The sequence below is a fragment of the Aotus nancymaae genome, unplaced genomic scaffold (assembly GCF_030222135.1).
Source record: "Aotus nancymaae isolate 86718 unplaced genomic scaffold, 86718_ANA_hifiasm-v0.15.2.pri h1tg000011l, whole genome shotgun sequence".
In the NCBI taxonomy this organism is placed as follows: domain Eukaryota; kingdom Metazoa; phylum Chordata; class Mammalia; order Primates; family Aotidae; genus Aotus; species Aotus nancymaae.
Genome location: NW_026988422.1, coordinates 44,576,225 through 44,593,809, shown reverse-complemented (window position 1 = coordinate 44,593,809; position 17,585 = coordinate 44,576,225). Strand labels below are relative to the sequence as shown.

The 17,585-nt window shown below is 42.4% G+C and overlaps 1 protein-coding gene across 2 annotated transcripts; it reads left to right on the top strand.

The window, feature by feature from the left end:
• The first annotated feature begins 2,982 nt into the window (after positions 1–2,982).
• On the top strand, positions 2,983–17,238 carry LOC105705708 (homeobox protein SIX4). Of its 2 annotated transcripts, XM_012435640.2 has the most exons (4): positions 2,983–3,062; positions 3,271–4,079; positions 6,866–7,554; positions 12,898–17,238. In XM_012435640.2, exons 1-4 carry the CDS (start codon positions 3,060–3,062, stop codon positions 13,692–13,694), a joined length of 2,298 nt encoding a protein of 765 aa, XP_012291063.2. In that variant the 5' UTR covers positions 2,983–3,059; the 3' UTR covers positions 13,695–17,238. The 2 variants fall into 2 exon arrangements, with proteins under 2 accessions (XP_012291063.2, XP_012291062.2); XM_012435639.2 differs by lacking the exon at positions 2,983–3,062 and having other exon boundaries at positions 3,173–4,079.
• The last annotated feature ends 347 nt before the right edge of the window (positions 17,239–17,585 follow it).

The window sequence follows — 17,585 nt, the reverse complement described above, 5'->3', positions numbered from 1 at the left end:
CACTGGGATTATAGGCATGAGCCACTGCACCTGGCCTAGCTCCCACTTATAAATAACACGTGGCATTTGTTTTTCTGTTTCTGGAGTAATTCATTCAAAATAACAGCTTCCAGCTGCAACCATGTTGCTACAAAGGACATGATTTCGTTCTTTTTTATAGCTGTGTAGTATTCCATCAGCAACACAGTTTTAGACAGCCTATCAGTACAACAGACTCAATGTTCACAGTATGACACATGTAGAAAATAGAGGCAAGTATTCATCAATTTTACAACCCATTTGGCAAAACCAGTGCTCTGGGATAAACTCTACACATCCTCAAGTCTACTATTCCATTCCAGTGTAGCTGACCATGTTTCAGTCTACTTTGAATTCCTGGCAGAATGAGCTCTGAAGTCTCAACTGACTACACAAACCTGGATCTTGGTGTGTATTTCACAGCTGGTCCTGCTGGAGGTATGGAATACCAATGTAGCTAGCTACAGGCTACAGATGTCATAAAAAGCCACTGTTGCTTTTATATAATCTGTTGAACTTGATGCTCTAGAGGCAAATAAATATACAGAAGACATGCAGAAGCCCAGTATGCAGTTTTTTCAAGTCAATGCACTATATTTGATTGATAATAATTCTGAAGCAGACTCCTGGTTTTGGATGCCCCAAAACATATCTAAAGGAATTTTCATCAGGTATGTACAACTAAAAAGACTCCTACTTTGCACTATCAGGAAGAAGATAACAAACATTTACCAAGGATTAATTATTCACCAGGTGCTTTCTGGCACATCTTATCTCATTTAATCCTCACAACAACTTAGTCTACTTTTTATAGTCAAGTAGCCAATAAACGGCAGAGCTAGGATTAAACCTATGTCTAGCTATCTGATCCTCAAATCCACATCCTTTCCACTAAACCACACCATATCCTGTATACTTTGTTCTGACAAATGAAGAACAAATGTAGAATCTTGTGCTTTAAAAATTCAAGGAATTAAATGCAACATGGTCTCATGGATTGGCTCATAGGACAAAAAATAGATATTAATGAAAAAAAAAACTTGTGAAATCCAAATAATGTCTAGAGGTTAATAGAAATGAACCAATGTTAATTTGTTTAGATAAATATACCATTATAATGTAAGATGTTTAGAGGCAATTAGGTAAAAGGTAAGTGGAAACTGTACTATTTTGGTGACTTTTCTGTAAATCAAAAGCATTCCAAAATAAAATGTATATATTTTTTAAAAATTTGGTCAGGCATGGCTCATGCCTGTAATCCCAGCACTCTGGGAGGCTGAGGTGGGTGGATCACTTGAGGTCAGGAGTTCAAGACCAGCCCGGCCAAAATGGTGAAACCCCATCTCTACTAAAAATACAAAAATTAGCTGGGCGTGGTGGCAGGTGCCTGTAATCCCAGCTACTCAGGAGGCTGATGCAGGAGAATCACTTGAACCCAGGAGGCAGAGGTTGCAGTGAGCTGATATCCACTCCAGCCTTGGCGTCAGAGAGAGACCCTGTCTCAAACAAAAACAAACAGGCAACCAAAAATTCAAGAAAGTTTTGGATCTCAGATATTGTCCTGAAGCTTGATACCCAACTGGATGTTTCCAGTGAAGTAGAAACACCTGGTTTTTTTCCTGTTACTATAAATTTTAAATCTACCGGAAATATCAACACATTAGAGTAGTGCAAAACCAAGTTAAATCCTACATCAAATGACATCTTGGTTGACCAGCAATAAAATGCAGCCTGTCAACAAAAAAGAAAATCTCATCAAGTTTATCATGACAGCAGGTGACCTAGACAGCTGCTTTGTAATATGCTGAAGTAGGCATATATGAGTAGCTGGGAAGCAGACACAATACAAGGCCACCCTGAAGAAAAGGTTAGGATGATGTCATTAAAATGTTGAATTTTGAGAAAGAGCAGCAGCAGGCAAACACGACTGACCTACAGTAATCAAAGAAGCAGAAATGGATTATCCCTTTTGGAATTAAGATCTCGGGCAAATTACAAAGGAAAGAGATACAACTGCAAACAACAAAAGACTCCACCCCCTACCCCACTCTACTGCCACTTCAGCATCAAAACAGAGGGCAATCTTCCATCTGTGCTGTGGAAAACGGTTTCTAATACTGCACTGATCTGGATGACACCTGCACATACAGCGTTTCTAGCCTATCATCTTTAAAGAACTATTCATATACTGACATTAAAAATGTTCATGTAGAAAACTTAAATTTTCATATTATTAATATAATTTAAAGCTTAGATCTCTTCCACACAACTCATCCAGGATAAACATATGGTTTAATATATGTTTAATTATATCATGCTCAACTCAGTTGGGTTGCCCCCCTCCATGTGGTTTAAGGTTAAGTATACTTTTAAGGCTTCTTGTTTTTGTCTTTTCAGTGGGCTATTTATGCTGCAAATTTTAAGGTTTTCAAGCATTTTTCCACCTTTGGAATTTTAATTTACCGTAAATGTTAGCCCCTTAGAACATTTCCTAGTGTCATTTTATTTTTGACCTTTTTGAATACAAAATCCTTGATAAAGACATCCAAAAAGAGAGGGAAGGGGAACAGGGAGATACTGCGGGGTTTCTGAATTGTCCTCTGAAATTCTGTCATCTAGATGCTGAGGGTGGTCTCTTTGTTAAAAATTTAACCATCCAGACCTTAAGGCCATACAACTAATATTCCCTCTGGAATCGTAGGGCCGCTCTTTGAAAGAGTTGTCCAGTTTTTAGGCCGCATTAGGTAATTTCCCGCCCAAGAGCGTGGCTTGGAAAGAATGTCGGTGTTTTCCTTCAGGTATAGGTGCCTGGGGGTCAGGGGGAGAGGGAAAGGCTAGGGGTGGAGTGAGAGGCGGGTGATCGACAGGGATAGAAATGGTGTCTCCTCCTCTCTCTGAATGCGAAATAGCCAATGAGGTGGCTCGGCCTGGCCGGCCCGGCCGCCAGTGCCATATAGTATGCAGCAACCGGAGGAGTCACGTTGGGGGAACGGCAGAAAGCAGCTATCCGTTTACACTACTTTGCTCTAGCAGCTATCTTAATGGTGACTGCGTGGCCGGGGGGAAACCTGATCGGCCAGATCCAGCCGAAACCGGGAGGGAGGGAGTGGGCTTTCCGGAGGGGGGGAGGAGGGAGGGAGACGAAGAAGGAGGAGTAAGAGAGGGGGAAAGAAAGAGGAAAAGAGTGCGAGGGAGTGAGGGAGGGAGGAAAATAAACAACAAAAAATGTCCTCTTCCTCCCCCACCGGGCAGATTGCAAGTGCGGCGGACATCAAGCAGGAGAATGGGATGGAAAGCGCCTCGGAAGGGCAGGAGGCGCACCGAGAAGTGGCTGGGGGCGCGGCGGTGGGGCTGAGCCCCCCGGCTCCAGCCCCTTTTCCCCTGGAGCCGGGGGACGCCGCGACCGCTGCCGCCAGGGTGAGTGGCGAGGAAGGGGCAGTGGCGGCGGATCAGGTACAACTCCACTCGGAACTTCTGGGCAGGCACCACCACGCCGGCGCCGCGCAGACCCCTCTGGCCTTCTCGCCCGACCACGTCGCCTGCGTGTGCGAGGCACTGCAGCAGGGGGGCAACCTGGACCGCCTGGCCCGGTTCCTGTGGTCCCTGCCCCAGAGCGACCTGCTACGTGGCAACGAGAGCCTGCTGAAGGCGCGGGCGCTCGTGGCCTTCCACCAGGGCATCTACCCCGAGCTCTACAGCATCCTCGAGAGTCACAGCTTCGAGACGGCCAACCACCCGCTGCTGCAGCAGCTCTGGTACAAGGCGCGCTACACCGAGGCCGAGAGAGCCCGCGGCCGGCCGCTGGGAGCCGTGGACAAGTACCGGCTGCGCAGGAAATTCCCCCTGCCCCGCACCATCTGGGACGGCGAGGAGACGGTGTATTGTTTCAAGGAGAAGTCGCGCAACGCGCTCAAGGAGCTCTACAAGCAGAATCGCTACCCTTCGCCCGCCGAGAAGCGGCACCTGGCCAAGATCACCGGCCTCTCCCTCACCCAGGTCAGCAACTGGTTCAAGAACCGCCGGCAGCGCGACCGGAACCCCTCCGAGACCCAGTCCAAAAGGTGAGCGCCAACTTTCCTCCTCCTCCCCCTTCCTCTCCCCCACCCCCTTCCCAGCTTTCTTTTCCTCCAAGTGCTCGCAAACATGGCGCTTACCTTCCCCACCAGCCTGGTCCGGCTGCCCACCTCTCCCCGCCCCCCACCTCGCTCCCCGGTCGGCGGCGGTGGGGGGCGGCGGAGGCGAGGGGCAGGGGGCGGGTGGACCTCCCTCCTTACCCTCCCCCTCTCCCCCCAGAAGTTTCTGGTCGCCCGCCTAGGTCTCAGTCCCCGCCCCCACCTCGGCTGGTCACTGCTGCCCAGCTTCCCACCCCCCTCCCGCTAGCTTTGAAGTTGCCACCCTCTCCCCGCTTCTGGCGGAGCTAAGGAAGCCAGTGTGGACGCCGGCACCGCAGCTCTCCCTACCGCCCGAGGCTCGCAGAGGCTGCGGGCGCCGGCCGGGGTCTGCACCTCCGCGGGGTCACACCGGGCCTTGCGCGCGCACGCTCCCGGATCCCCAGCGTTCAGCCGCCCCCCGGGCCAGCGCTGGAGATCGCGGTGGCTGCTCTGTAGGGAAGAGAGCGTTGTGGGGCTGGCGGCGCAGAAGGGGTCTCGGAAAGTCGAGGTTTCATATGACAGAGTTAATCATTCACCCTGCCCCTGTGGTTCCCTTCGCGGCCGCGGCAACGTGGGGTGCTGGTGCGGCCCGACTCTGTAGTGTTTTGAAACCTGATTCTGAACTCCTTAGGATCGGGTTTCAGCGCAGCTGGGGTAGCAGGGCTGAAGAGCTGCTTCCTCCCTTGGTTCCCGAATGCTGCTTGGCTCCCTCCCGGTTTGGTAGTTATGGGTGGGGGGCAGGCTGGCTTACGGCGGACGGCAGCAAAGCATTGGGGGCGCTATCAACGCACCTCCTTGCGCGCCCACCCCACTGGGTTTGAACTTTTTGACTGACAGGCTGTTTTCCCCCTCTGGTAGAAAATACCGGATTTTCCACCTTTTTTGTGCGTCTTCCCGAGTCAGACACTTGGTGTGTGCGTCTGTGTATTTTGTTGGACGAAACAAAGTAAGGAGAAGGTCGCCTAAAGACCTGGTGTCTCCAAGCCCCGCGGGGATAGGAGAGAAAGAATCCAAAAGCAGCTCGAAGGTGCTGCTCAGAGAAGGAATCTGGGAGCCGGGGAACCTGACCGCCTGGCCCAGGTGAAGGTGATCTCCCAGCGCATTCCAGAGCCGGCCTCAGCCCGCCTTTGCCGCTTCTGGGCCCCTGTGGGGGTTCCACGGCTCGGGCCCTGGCGTTCCTCTCCCAAGGCTCGGAGGAAGGCTCGGTGTCCTACCTGGCCCTACCCGGTAACCAAAACAAAACGTGCACCGGGATGTGCGTGCGCCTTCCGCAGATATGCGGAGAGGTCCTGAGAAGGCGCTTTGGTTACTCGGAGCCACCTGCCCCGCGCCCACTAGAGGCCGCGGATCCCGCGCTCCGGGACCAACGGAATCCGCAGGGCCAGAGTAGAGGGTGGGGAGCGGGCACCGCGAGCAGGCCAGCTGCCCCACCGCCTCCGCTCGCGAGCCAGGCACGCTCCCTAGGACTCCCTCACGCCCCACTGCCGGCTTCTCTGTCCTCCCCACCCCCACCCCCGATAAACTCCACACCCCGCCCCCGGCCCAGTTGCCTGGTTTAGTCCCCTCTCCGGATCTACCTCCCACCCGCACCCCCGGTGAGTCACCCTCGCAGACGGCGACGGCGGCTCAGCCTCAGCTCGTAAATCAAAGCGCTTTCTGCGCTCCTGGCCCCGCAGCCAAAGCCCGGGTAATCCTCTCCCCTCAGCATGAAAGCGAACCGACCGCGGGGCATTGCGGAGATGTCGGATCCTATGCTGGGCCAAGTCCCGCAGCGCTTCCAAAACGCCTCTGTTCTACTCTCCTTTGCTGTCCCTCCCAGCCTCAGACCAAATGGGAAACCCCCACCACTACCCACCCCTCAACCCCGATCTGGTATTTCTCCCAAGTCAGAGAGCTGAGAAACAGGATCCTGGCTGGAACAGAGGGACCAAGGACTTTGGGGAAGGGGTCTAATAGTTAAAAGGCCTCTTTGAACTATTTCCCTCCCACCTCACCAGGGCACTGGATGGTGTTTGTTAAATAGGCCCCTTTGGCTTCCTTTGGATTCAAAGGCGACTGCACATAACTGTTCTTGGGTTGAAAGTGCCTTTTCCTACAACAAGGACAGCCACTTTGTTGAATGAGAGAGTTGTCAGTCTGGTGGAGTAGAAGTTTGGGAGCAGGTGAGAAAATGATCTCTTGTTAACTAACTGACCAAAAAAGAAAAGCTGAACACTTCCCACCTCCTGCTCCTTTGGCAGTTTCATTTACCTCTAAAATAACACTAATCTGAATTGGTTTGAGAGGAGGGGAAGGAGTTCCTAAACAGGAAAGACTGACCACCTCATCTAAGGCGTTTTTTTCTATGGTGTCAGTAGCAGCATATGTGACAGTAAGGACTAGCACTTCTACGCTATAAAATCAAATATACTTTTCCTCTGTAATACTGAATTTACATCTTCCAGATCTCTGGACTTTCCCTGAATTTATTCTTATTTTAAACGATTGGGATCTGAGAGTTTATCTTTCCAGATTCTCTGGCTGGTCGGAATCTGCTGAAAGGCCTCTTAGTTTAAATAGGACTAGCAGACACCCTGCTGTGCTTTCCTTAAATACCGCTTTTAATGGATTTAGAAGCTGGTTTTCCAAACAAGTGGCATTATGTAGAATGTCATCCCCCTGACCTTCTGATCGTCTTGATTTCCTCCTCCATCCAGTGAGTCAGATGGCAACCCCAGCACTGAAGATGAATCCAGCAAGGGACATGAGGATTTATCTCCTCACCCACTCTCCAGTTCATCTGATGGCGTCACCAACCTCAGCCTTTCCGGTCATATGGAGCCAGTATATATGCAACAAATTGGAAATGCTAAGATATCATTAAGCTCTTCTGGAGTTCTGTTGAATGGAAGCTTGGTACCTGCAAGTACTTCACCTGTCTTCCTTAATGGAAATTCTTTTATTCAGGGACCCAGTGGAGTTATCCTTAATGGATTAAATGTGGGAAATACACAGGCAGTGGCACTGAACCCACCAAAAATGTCATCAAACATTGTGAGCAATGGCATATCCATGACTGACATACTGGGGTCTACCTCCCAGGATGTGAAGGAATTCAAAGTCCTCCAGAGTTCTGCTGCTAACTCAGCAGCCACCACGTCCTACAGCCCCAGTGTCCCTGTCTCATTTCCAGGGCTGATACCCAGCACTGAGGTGAAAAGAGAAGGCATTCAAACAGTGGCTTCCCAGGATGGGGGCTCTGTAGTGACTTTTACTACACCAGTGCAAATTAACCAGTATGGGATTGTCCAGATCCCCAATTCTGGAGCAAACAGTCAGTTCCTTAATGGGAGCATTGGATTCTCTTCACTGCAGCTGCCCCCCGTGTCAGTGGCAGCTTCACAAGGTAAAAATCTCATTTGGTACCTTAATGCACCAGCAAATGTGTTCATCAGCTGCTGTAAGTGACGCATTTGGTGATAGCTATAGATTGATGTTACGGTTCAGGTACCTTATTAGCTGTAGAATAGCCTTGATGTTGTTCTCCTCTTTCACAATACCCGTGTCATATCCAGCTTGCTTTATTCCCTTGCATCATGATGATGGGCTTTTATTTTACTAACAACTGAACAGAAAAATACAGTTCATAGCAAGTCCTGCCAGTTCTACAATTACAGAAATATGATAAGTCAATCAGTGCTTACAAAATAACTCACTGTTTGACATTTTAAGATTAAAAATTAATAAAATTGCTAAGAACACAAAATTAGTCTAGCAGTTGGTAAGAATGCATATACTTTACCTAAGCATTATTTATTTGACGAAAAATGCTTTAGAAGAACAAGCTAAAAAGACTGGATCAATTATGTTTGGATCCTGTTCCTCCTATAATTAAGACTAACAGCTCTAAAAGAAAATCAGAGCAATATGCAGTTTGGTTTCTATTGCTCAGCACATATACTCACCCCCTAAATGTGTGAGTTTATTTATGAAGACAGTAGTAAGCCTTATTTTGTAAGTTTGTGACTTTACTAACAGCAATCTTCCAGAGAAAGCGCTTAAACGAAATTCAGGAAACCTGAGGTGGATATATCAGTTCTTCACTGACTTTAAGCAAGCCTAGATCCTCTATGTCATTTTCTCTTTAAAGAAATAGGAATGGTTAGAATTTGGCAGTGGTGTCTGCATAATCCCTTGAATTCATGAGTGGTAGATGTTAATGCATGTTTGCCTTCTTATAGGCAAATCTGAAAATCCAAATTTTTTTTTTTTTTTGGAGACAGAGTCTGGCTCTGTTTCCCAGACTAGAGTGCAATGGCATGATCTCCGCTCACTACAACCTCCGCCTCCAGGGTTCAAGCCATTCTCCTATCTCAGCCTTCTGAGTAGCCGGGATTACAGGTGCGCACCACCATGTACGGCTAATTAGTAGAGACAGGGTTTTGCCGTGTTGGTCAGGCTGGTCTCGAACTCCTGACCTCCTGATCCCCCCACCTCGGCCTCCCCAAGTGCTGGGATTACAGGCGTGAGCCACTGCACCCGGCCCCAGATTTTTACAAAAGCAAAATAAGTAATTGTTGACCTTAAAAGTCTGCTTCCTATAAGAGGGTTTTACCAAAAAAAAAAAAAAAAAAAATCAATTTATGCACAACTCTCTTGTTACCACAACTGTAGTCTATGTCAGCTTATTGAAGGAATTAATGGAAAAATTGTTCTAAATCTCATTCTGTACATTTGCTTTTCTTTAGGCAAAATGGAAGTAAAACAAGACAGTCCTTTAGCATATTATTCAGTTCATCATTGTTCCAATTTATGGAAAGCATTAAGCTAAGTTACTATCCAACATAGGGCAAAAATATGAAAACCACAGGGAAAGCCAAAGGGCTTATTTTGATAATAATTTAATGTTGATCTAATATCTTTTATCTCATTAGGAAAATTTCCAAACAGTAGGTCATATTTTAGAGGCAACAAATTTGAGCAGAGAGAAGGAGTTATGTATATTGAGGGAGGAGAAAAGGAGAAATACATTTAATTGTATAATCTAGAAGAGTACTGCTGTAGAAAATTATTATGAACTAATAGCTAAGTTTTTAAATGGGACATTTAATAGGAATAAGAATAGCATTTTCAGTTAAAATAACTAAGATCAAATGACAAGGCTGTCAATCCTTAGACCATCTGGGTGAGTTGAAGGATAAGTTTAACTAGATGGTTAAGTTTAATCCAGTAAGCAATATCTCTGTATGGTAGTTGGGTATTGCAGTTGTCACTAAAGCATTTTAGAGATTCAGTTTTTCTCACAAACAGATACTGAGCCATTCTTTAAAATGTCTAGACAAGATAGACTTACTTTTCTATAGTTGGGATTAATGTGGAAAACTAGAATATCTACCTACATCTTTTACTCACTTTACAGTCTGAGCAACTAAGGTTTTTTTTTTTTTTTTTTTATTTTGTTTGTTTGTTTATTTGTTTGTTTTTTAGGCAGAGACTCACTTTCTCACCCAATCTGGAGTACAGTGGTACGATCTCAGGTCACTCCAACCTCCACCTCCCAAGTTCCAGTGATTCTTTTGCCTCAGCCTCCCAAGTAGCTGGGACTACAGGCATGCATCACCATACCTGGCTAATTTTTGTATTTTTAATAGAGACAGGTTTTTGCCATGTTGGCCAGGCTGGTCTTGAACTCCTGACCTCAGGTGATTCGCCCACTTCAGCCTCCCAAAGTGCTGGGATTACAGGCATTAGACACGGTGACCGGCTTTATTTTTTTCGTATCATCATTAAAAGTTCTATGTGGTTTTTCGGTTGGGCTTTTTATCTTATTGTTCAATTTTTAATTCAATTGTAGTTATGCTCAAAAATCAAATTTTAGATCAAATCTTCTTTTCTCCCTTTTATATATGTTATAATTTCTACAAATTCAGAAACACTTCATTCAGTAGCAGTTAGGGAAAATGTTGCATGTATTATGCTATTTATGGCTGTATAAAAAGATAACTAATCATTTTGTTCATGCATATATTGGCAAACAATTTCATAAATATACATGCAACAACATAAACATCTATTTCAGATTTTTTTTTTTTTTTGCCACAAATCAGCTGCCTACAAGAATTTTAAAGAGGCTGGGCACAATGGCTCAATCCTGTAATCCCAGCACTTTGGGAGGCTGAAGTGAGTGGATCACAAGGTCAGGAGTTGAAGACTAGACTGGTCAATATGGTGAAACCCCATCTCTACTAAAAATACAAAAATTAGCCAGGTGTGGTCTTAGGCACCTGTAATCCCAGCTACTTGGGAGGCTGGGGCAGAGAACTTTAACCCAAGAGGCAGAGGTTGCAGTGAGCCGAGATCTTGCCACTGCATGCCAGCCTAGGTGACAGAGTAAGACTCTGCCTCAAAAAAAAAACAAAACAAAAATTAGTTGGGTGTGGTGGCACATGCCTATAATCCCAGCTACTTGAGAGGATGAGGCAGGAGAATCACTTGAACCTACCAGGCGGAGGTTGCAGTGAGCCAAGATCATGCCATTGCATTCCGGCCTGAGCAACAAAAACGAAACTCCGTCTCAAAAAAAAAATAAAAAGAATTATAAAGCATACTTAAGTTGAAGTCAGTGTTTTCAAATAAAAGCAGTTTTTTCGTATGTGTGGCTTGAAACAAAAGTTTATGTTAGGGAATAAATGAAACATACCTAGAAATGTTTTTCTTAATGCCAGTATTTCTGTGATTAAACTTTGTAGTTAAATGTAGTTAAATGTTCACAATATTCTAATAATTCAAGAAGGAAAATGTTTTAGGTGAATTGATTACCTTTTAACATTGGGCTGCTCTCTCAAAAAAAGTAGTTTATTGAGTCCAGATGTGGTGTCACACGCCTATAATCCCAACACTTTGAAAGGCCGAGGCAGGAGGTGAGCCCAGGAGTTCCAGACCAGCCAGCCTGGGCAACATAGTGAGACCTCATTTCTACAAAAAATTTAAAAATTAGCTGGGCATGGTGGTGCGTACCTGTAGTCCCAGCTCCTCAGGAGGCTGAGGTGGTAGAGATTGCTTGGACCCAGGAGATCGAGGCTGCATGAGCCACATTCACATAATCCCAGTACTTTAGGAGGCCAAGGCTGGTGGATCACTTGAGCTCAGGAGTTCGAGAACACCCTGGCCAACATGGTGAAACCCCATCTTTACTAAAAATACAAAAATTAGCCTGGCATGGTGACATGCGTTTGTAATCCCAGCTACTCAGAAGTTGAAGCATGATAATCTCTTGAACCTGGCAGAGGGAGGTTGCAGTGAGCAGAAATTGCGCCACTGCACTCCAGCCTGGGCGACAGAGCAAGACTCTGTCTCCAAAAAAAAAAAAAAAAAGAATTTACTAAACATCTAATTTAAGATCAGGATAAATAGCCCACCTATTACAAGAGTCCCACCAAAGACCATATTTGAGGTCCTAGATTATCCAATTGCCATCATCTCATGCCTATGTAAAGACTCAGGAAAAAAAGGATTGTATTTGATGGTAGTGGGAAGTCCAGTTCATCTACATTGTCTGAGTGATCTGATTTGAACATCTCAGCTTTGTACTTAACATTTCTTTTTCTGCTTCTGGTCTCTATAGACCATTATTCTGAGAGCTTCAAAAGATACAAACCTTTTAGAGAAGCATTAGCTCTGATCCTTTATGTAAATCTGTATTTTAAAAAGCACATTTCATATTACCATTAATTGTTCCTATTACTACAACACTGAAAATTCAGAACTGGCACAACAAAAGAAAACAAAAGCATTTGAATGTTTTGTTGACTTGACATTACTTTATGACTAGTTTGGTGAAAGTTTGCAACTTGTCTGTACAGGTTTATATGGTTAAGTTTTAACCCCCAGGGTAACTCATTTTATGTGGTATTTTCTACATTGCCATTTATTTATATTTTATGTCAGTTACTGAGCAGTCAGTCTTGAACGAAGGTGTTTCATTTTGCATTTGTATCTTCTGGTTATAACTGTCAGGGCTAGCAATAACTTTTAACTAATTAAGAGATGTCAAGTTGTTAATGATGAAACAGAAACTTGACTGAATCAGAATTTAGAAAAGATTTTTTTTTCCACAGTTGGCTTCTAACTAGTAGTTCTCAATCCCTCTTCGTCATCAGAATTACTTAAGAAGGTGGGTACTCTAGAAACCCAGTTCCCACCATTACTCAATATTCCCGTGTAACAAACATGCACACATGCCCCCTGAATCTAATTTTTTTTAAAGACAGAGAAATAATAGGCAACAGAATCTTTGACGTGTTCTATCCTCAAGACCGTTGGAGGTCATGAGACATAAAAAGTAATGGTTTGGAAGTCACTGTGTTTCCTAAGAAGCTGATGAAAGATGGGGAACATAGGCACACCTGTGACTCAGGAATGCAATTAGTTTTTTTGGCTGTGTTGTTGTGGTTAAACATAAAATAAAAGATGTCTCTATACAAAAAATATATATATATATGTATTTACTTGGGGGGGGGTAAAAACAACTGTTCTAAGATGTATTAAGTCACACTTTCAAGAAGTAGAGCCTGGGAATCTATAGTTTTAAGTGTTCAAGCTAATACTGAACCAGAATTGGGCTAAATTATTATATGGAAGTGTTGCTTTTTTATAGATACTGTACCTGAGAAAAACAACCATGTGTGTATAACTTTTTTTCTTTCCCTATCACTTCCACCAATGATAATCAGTACTTTATTTTTTCTAGGTAATATTTCAGTAAGTTCAAGCACTTCAGATGGGAGCACATTTACAAGTGAGTCCACCACAATCCAGCAAGGAAAGGTTTTCTTGAGCTCTCTTCCTCCCAGTGCAGTGGTATACACAGTTCCTAATTCAGGCCAGACTATAGGATCTGTGAAACAGGAAGGCTTGGAGAGGAGCCTGGTATTTTCTCAGTTGATGCCTGTCAATCAGAATGCACAAGTAAATGCAAACCTATCTTCTGAAAACATCTCGGGGAGTGGCCTCCATCCACTGGCCTCCTCATTAGTTAATGTATCTCCAACTCACAATTTTTCCCTCAGTCCCCCTACACTACTAAATCCCACTGAGCTAAACCCTGACATTGCCGATAGCCAGCCAATGTCTGCACCGGTGGCAAGCAAATCTACTGTGACATCTGTCAGCAACACTAACTATGCAACTCTTCAGAACTGCTCCCTTATTACTGGTCAAGACCTAATGTCAGTCCCTATGACTCAGGCTGCCCTTGGGGAAATAGTTTCTACAGCTGAAGACCAGGTAGGTCACCCCTCCCCAGCAGTACATCAGGATTTTGTCCGAGAACATCGTTTGGTTCTGCAATCGGTAGCTAACATGAAAGAGAATTTCTTACCAAATTCTGAGAGCAAAGCAACAAGTAGCTTAATGATGCTGGACTCTAAATCCAAGTATGTCCTAGATGGCATGGTTGATACTGTCTGTGAAGACCTGGAAACAGACAAAAAAGAGCTTGCCAAGCTCCAGACTGTCCAGTTGGATGAAGATATGCAAGATTTATAAACTTTATTTCCTCCTCACCTCTTTTTGGCATCAGCGGCAAATCTTTTCATGAAGCCTCAAGGACACAACACATTTTCCTATTTAAAGGAAAACACTCTAGTTTTGCAAGTATATGCATACGAGAGACTTTAGATTGATCTGCATGAAGATCACACTTAAGTATACAGGAGTAGAACTGCATTATTGCAGCCTTTTTGTTCACTTATAATGTTCTCTTTTAAATAGATGGAGACAAAGGAACAAGGTAAAATGTGTCAAGTCAAAGTGAATCATTTAGTTGACTAAATATAACTCTAAGGTCAAAATGGAACGCGATAGTTTTTAAAATCAAAAATGTATACACCTAACATAGAAAATTAAAGATAGCTGCAGACCATTAGAAATAATACAATTGTTTTTGTTTACTTTTACTTCACGGGCATTGAAAAGGTTAAGAAACATAAATGGTACGTATTTTTAAAGTTAGGTAGTATATATATATATATATATACACACACACACACACACACACCTCTCGTTTTCAGCATTTTTTAAGAAAGTCTTTGGTTAAGTCTCAACACATTTCCAAATGTGATTTCTAATAGCTCAGTGTGGCTGAGAAAGTTCGGAACTCCACTAAAAACTCTGAAACTTCAGTATGAATGTAAATATATCAGTTCTGTAAGCAGGATTTGAGTAATGACAGTGAATTTTATTTATACTGTATATGTTTCTCTTCAGGCGCTATGAACTGAAAAAGAAATGTTTTCTTACTGTTTAATTTATTTTTATTGTTTGAACAGGAAGTGAACATAGTTGTTTCCAACAAAGTTATACTTTTTGTAGGATTTTTAAAATAATGATTTTTACCAGGAATCTATTAAGGTCAATATTATTAACACTGAAACAGGAAATCTAACTCCCAATATTGGAATTTTGCTACTTTTTTTCACATCCTTGTTCTTTATTTAGCAACTCTCCAATTCATTTAAATATGTTTTCTATGGAATTCTATGTGCCTTTTTACCTTGTGGCCTTTTATTAGTAGTAAGGTACAGAAGTGTCAACAGAAGCACTGATGGTTCTTTTCTACTCTCTATCTAACAGGGTTAATTTCACCACAAAATTGCTTTAAATCTGAAGAACTTAAGTTTCACTAAATATTATATATGACATTTATTACACAAATGGATAAACAACTAATCATTGTGGATGTTTTTCATTATAAGGAAAATAATAAAGTTACAGATACCATGTAAAATCGATTATACAGGCTATGAAAACCATTTCAAAGTAAAGAAAATATGTAAATTCTATTAAGCAAAATTCTTTCCTGTTGAAACTTAGTTCTAAATGTTTTGAATCAATTGTTACACTCTGACACATGACTGTTGTTTGCACTATATTGTCATGTCTTCTTTAAAAGTAAGTATTTTGGGTTTCTCTAAGAAGCTTGTTTAATAATGTTGTAAGCTGTGGCTGTAGTTTTATCAGGACTCTGAACACAGATGTAACAATGCAAATACATTTATGTAGTAAGTAAAGTTACTGTCTAGTCTCTGAAAAGCAAGAAAAGTGAGAAAATAATTTCTTCAGAGATAACTTACAGTTGCTGAACATAAAAATGTTAGCACACCTTGCTTTTTTAAATTAGAACAAAGAGCCCACTCTAGTTCTCTACATGTCAATCAACCAAGCATGTTGAATAAGGGACATAGGGGATTTAACTTTTGTTATTACAAATTGAATTTGCAGGTATATATGAAGAACCCTATGAAGAATTCCTCTCCCATCATTTTGATAAAGAACTACATCATTTTTTTATAGAATTGGTGAATGTTCCTAAACTGCTGACACTACATGTTTTTTGTTTTGTTTTACAAGTCAGGTGTTTTAGAGTTCTTTTCCACTCTCCTACTACTTACACAGCTTGTTTTTTCTTTGGGTGTGTGCTGGTCCTGTTAGATTAATTACATGGCTCTGTAGTGTAGTTTATATGAAAATGATGTTTTCCACTTGATTGCTGCAGATATCAAGAGTTTGTTAATTATTTTCAAATACTCATTCAATAAGAGAAATGGGAAGGTTTTTAAAGTTATATATGCTACATATATATAACTGGAAATGTTTTATATGTTTTCCCAAAATATAACAAGCCTCTCTCTTATTCAGCGTTCTTCCTGTTTCTCCCTTACAAAAAAGAAAAGATAGCACAAAACTTAAGACTTACCTAGGAAACCTATTCATGATGTAATTATAACCCTACAATTACTTCAGGTAGCTATACAATATACCAGGTAAGAATCAATGCATATTGTAAAGAACTTATTGTTCTTTTCTTTCAATAAAATAAGGGCCAGTTGGTATGTAGCCCATGTATATGTGAATGGAGTAAGATAAACCCCATGATCTCCTTGCACAGAATTGCAAATGTCTTTTGCCATACCAAGGGCCAGACACAGAACCCTTGGAGTTCATATGGCAGAATTTCCCTCTTACATAAACCAATGCTTGAAGATGCTGCAAATGACCCTCTAATGATCCCTGAAGATCAAAATAGGGGTAAATAACTCCCTGCAAAACCCAACCCATGCTGCTGGCTGTGGGATTTTTGGTGTAAGCCTATCTATGCACTCTAACAGCCAGAATTTGGCGTTTAGCTCTTAGTTAAATCTAGTAAAGGACAGTCTATTGTTTAAGGAGAAGGTGCAATTGTTCCTCAATCAAGCAAGAGCACCTGTGTTGTACTGCTTTATATCTCATGTATATTTATAGTAATGAAAAGACTTCTTGAATTGTACACATGTTTCAGTGCCTTTCTAGTGTTACGAAAGGCAGGTAGATATTATAGCCATAGGTAAGAATCCATAGTTAAATTGCACACTGACCTTAAATCTCTCTGTATATGCCTTGTATCTTGCATGTTAAAAGTTGGATTATTGGGCATGTGTGGCAGCCTGCCCTGCTACATGCTAGACAAGTGCATTAGTATATAGCCACAAGTTCATTCTCTAAAATGTTTTGACAGATCATCTCATAATAAAAATAATTCAAGGAAACTATGGGGAAAAGAATTACATTTCACAAAAGATGTTTTAAACTCTTAGTAAAACTTAGATAATAGAGCTTAGCAGTTACTTTGTATCTAATTGATACATTTCATGTTAATTTACCACCATACATTTTATTAATCAAAATTATATAGCATGTGACTCTTTTGGCTTTCAGGGTTCTCAAAAAAATTTATTCTTTTGTTGCATGTACTGTATGTTTAGAAGCAACCAGTTATATACTCAATATGGTTTTACTGTGCCTTACACAAAGAGACACTCTATACAGAATGTATATCATGGGGTAGGGTAACAGAGTCTTTACTGCACTGTTAGGTGATGGCACACAGAGCATGTCCCAGAACATTTCTGTGCTTAATTACCCAACCAAAGAGATCTAAAGTATGTATGTTGTACTGTAATGGGGGTTTAATGCCTGGACAATTAAGTGTTTTATTTGTTTTCTGAAATGATGTGAACTTATTTTTCTAAACACTATGCTAAATAAACTTTATATTTATACATACCTTGCATTGAAAATTATTTGGGGAATATTGTGTGTGTGCGTGTGTTTCTTTTTAATAAGAGTAACCCATCTTAATAGAAAAGAAACAAGAAATAATATTGGTTTTATTTATCCCTAGAAAAGTGAAGAAGAGGAAGGGAAAAAACAAACATTTCCAAGGCTGACAAATAGTTATGTGGCCAATTGGCATGATTTTGAAAAAATAATCTTTGTCAGTCTTTGTGCAGAATTACGCAATTAACTGTACTGCATACTCAGAGGTAAATTATTAGACTGCATCCTCCATAAAAGGAAGAAGTGTACCTTCTCCTTCCCCACCTTCTTTTTTGCCCAAGA

Coding starts and splice junctions, on each gene's coding strand:
- LOC105705708 (XM_012435639.2), top strand. CDS start 3,244: ATGTCCTCTTCCTCCCCCACCGGGCAGATTGCAAGTGCGGCGGACATC. Junction 4,080..6,865: donor TCCGAGACCCAGTCCAAAAG/GTGAGCGCCAAC, acceptor TCCTCCATCCAG/TGAGTCAGATGGCAACCCCA. Junction 7,555..12,897: donor GTCAGTGGCAGCTTCACAAG/GTAAAAATCTCA, acceptor TATTTTTTCTAG/GTAATATTTCAGTAAGTTCA.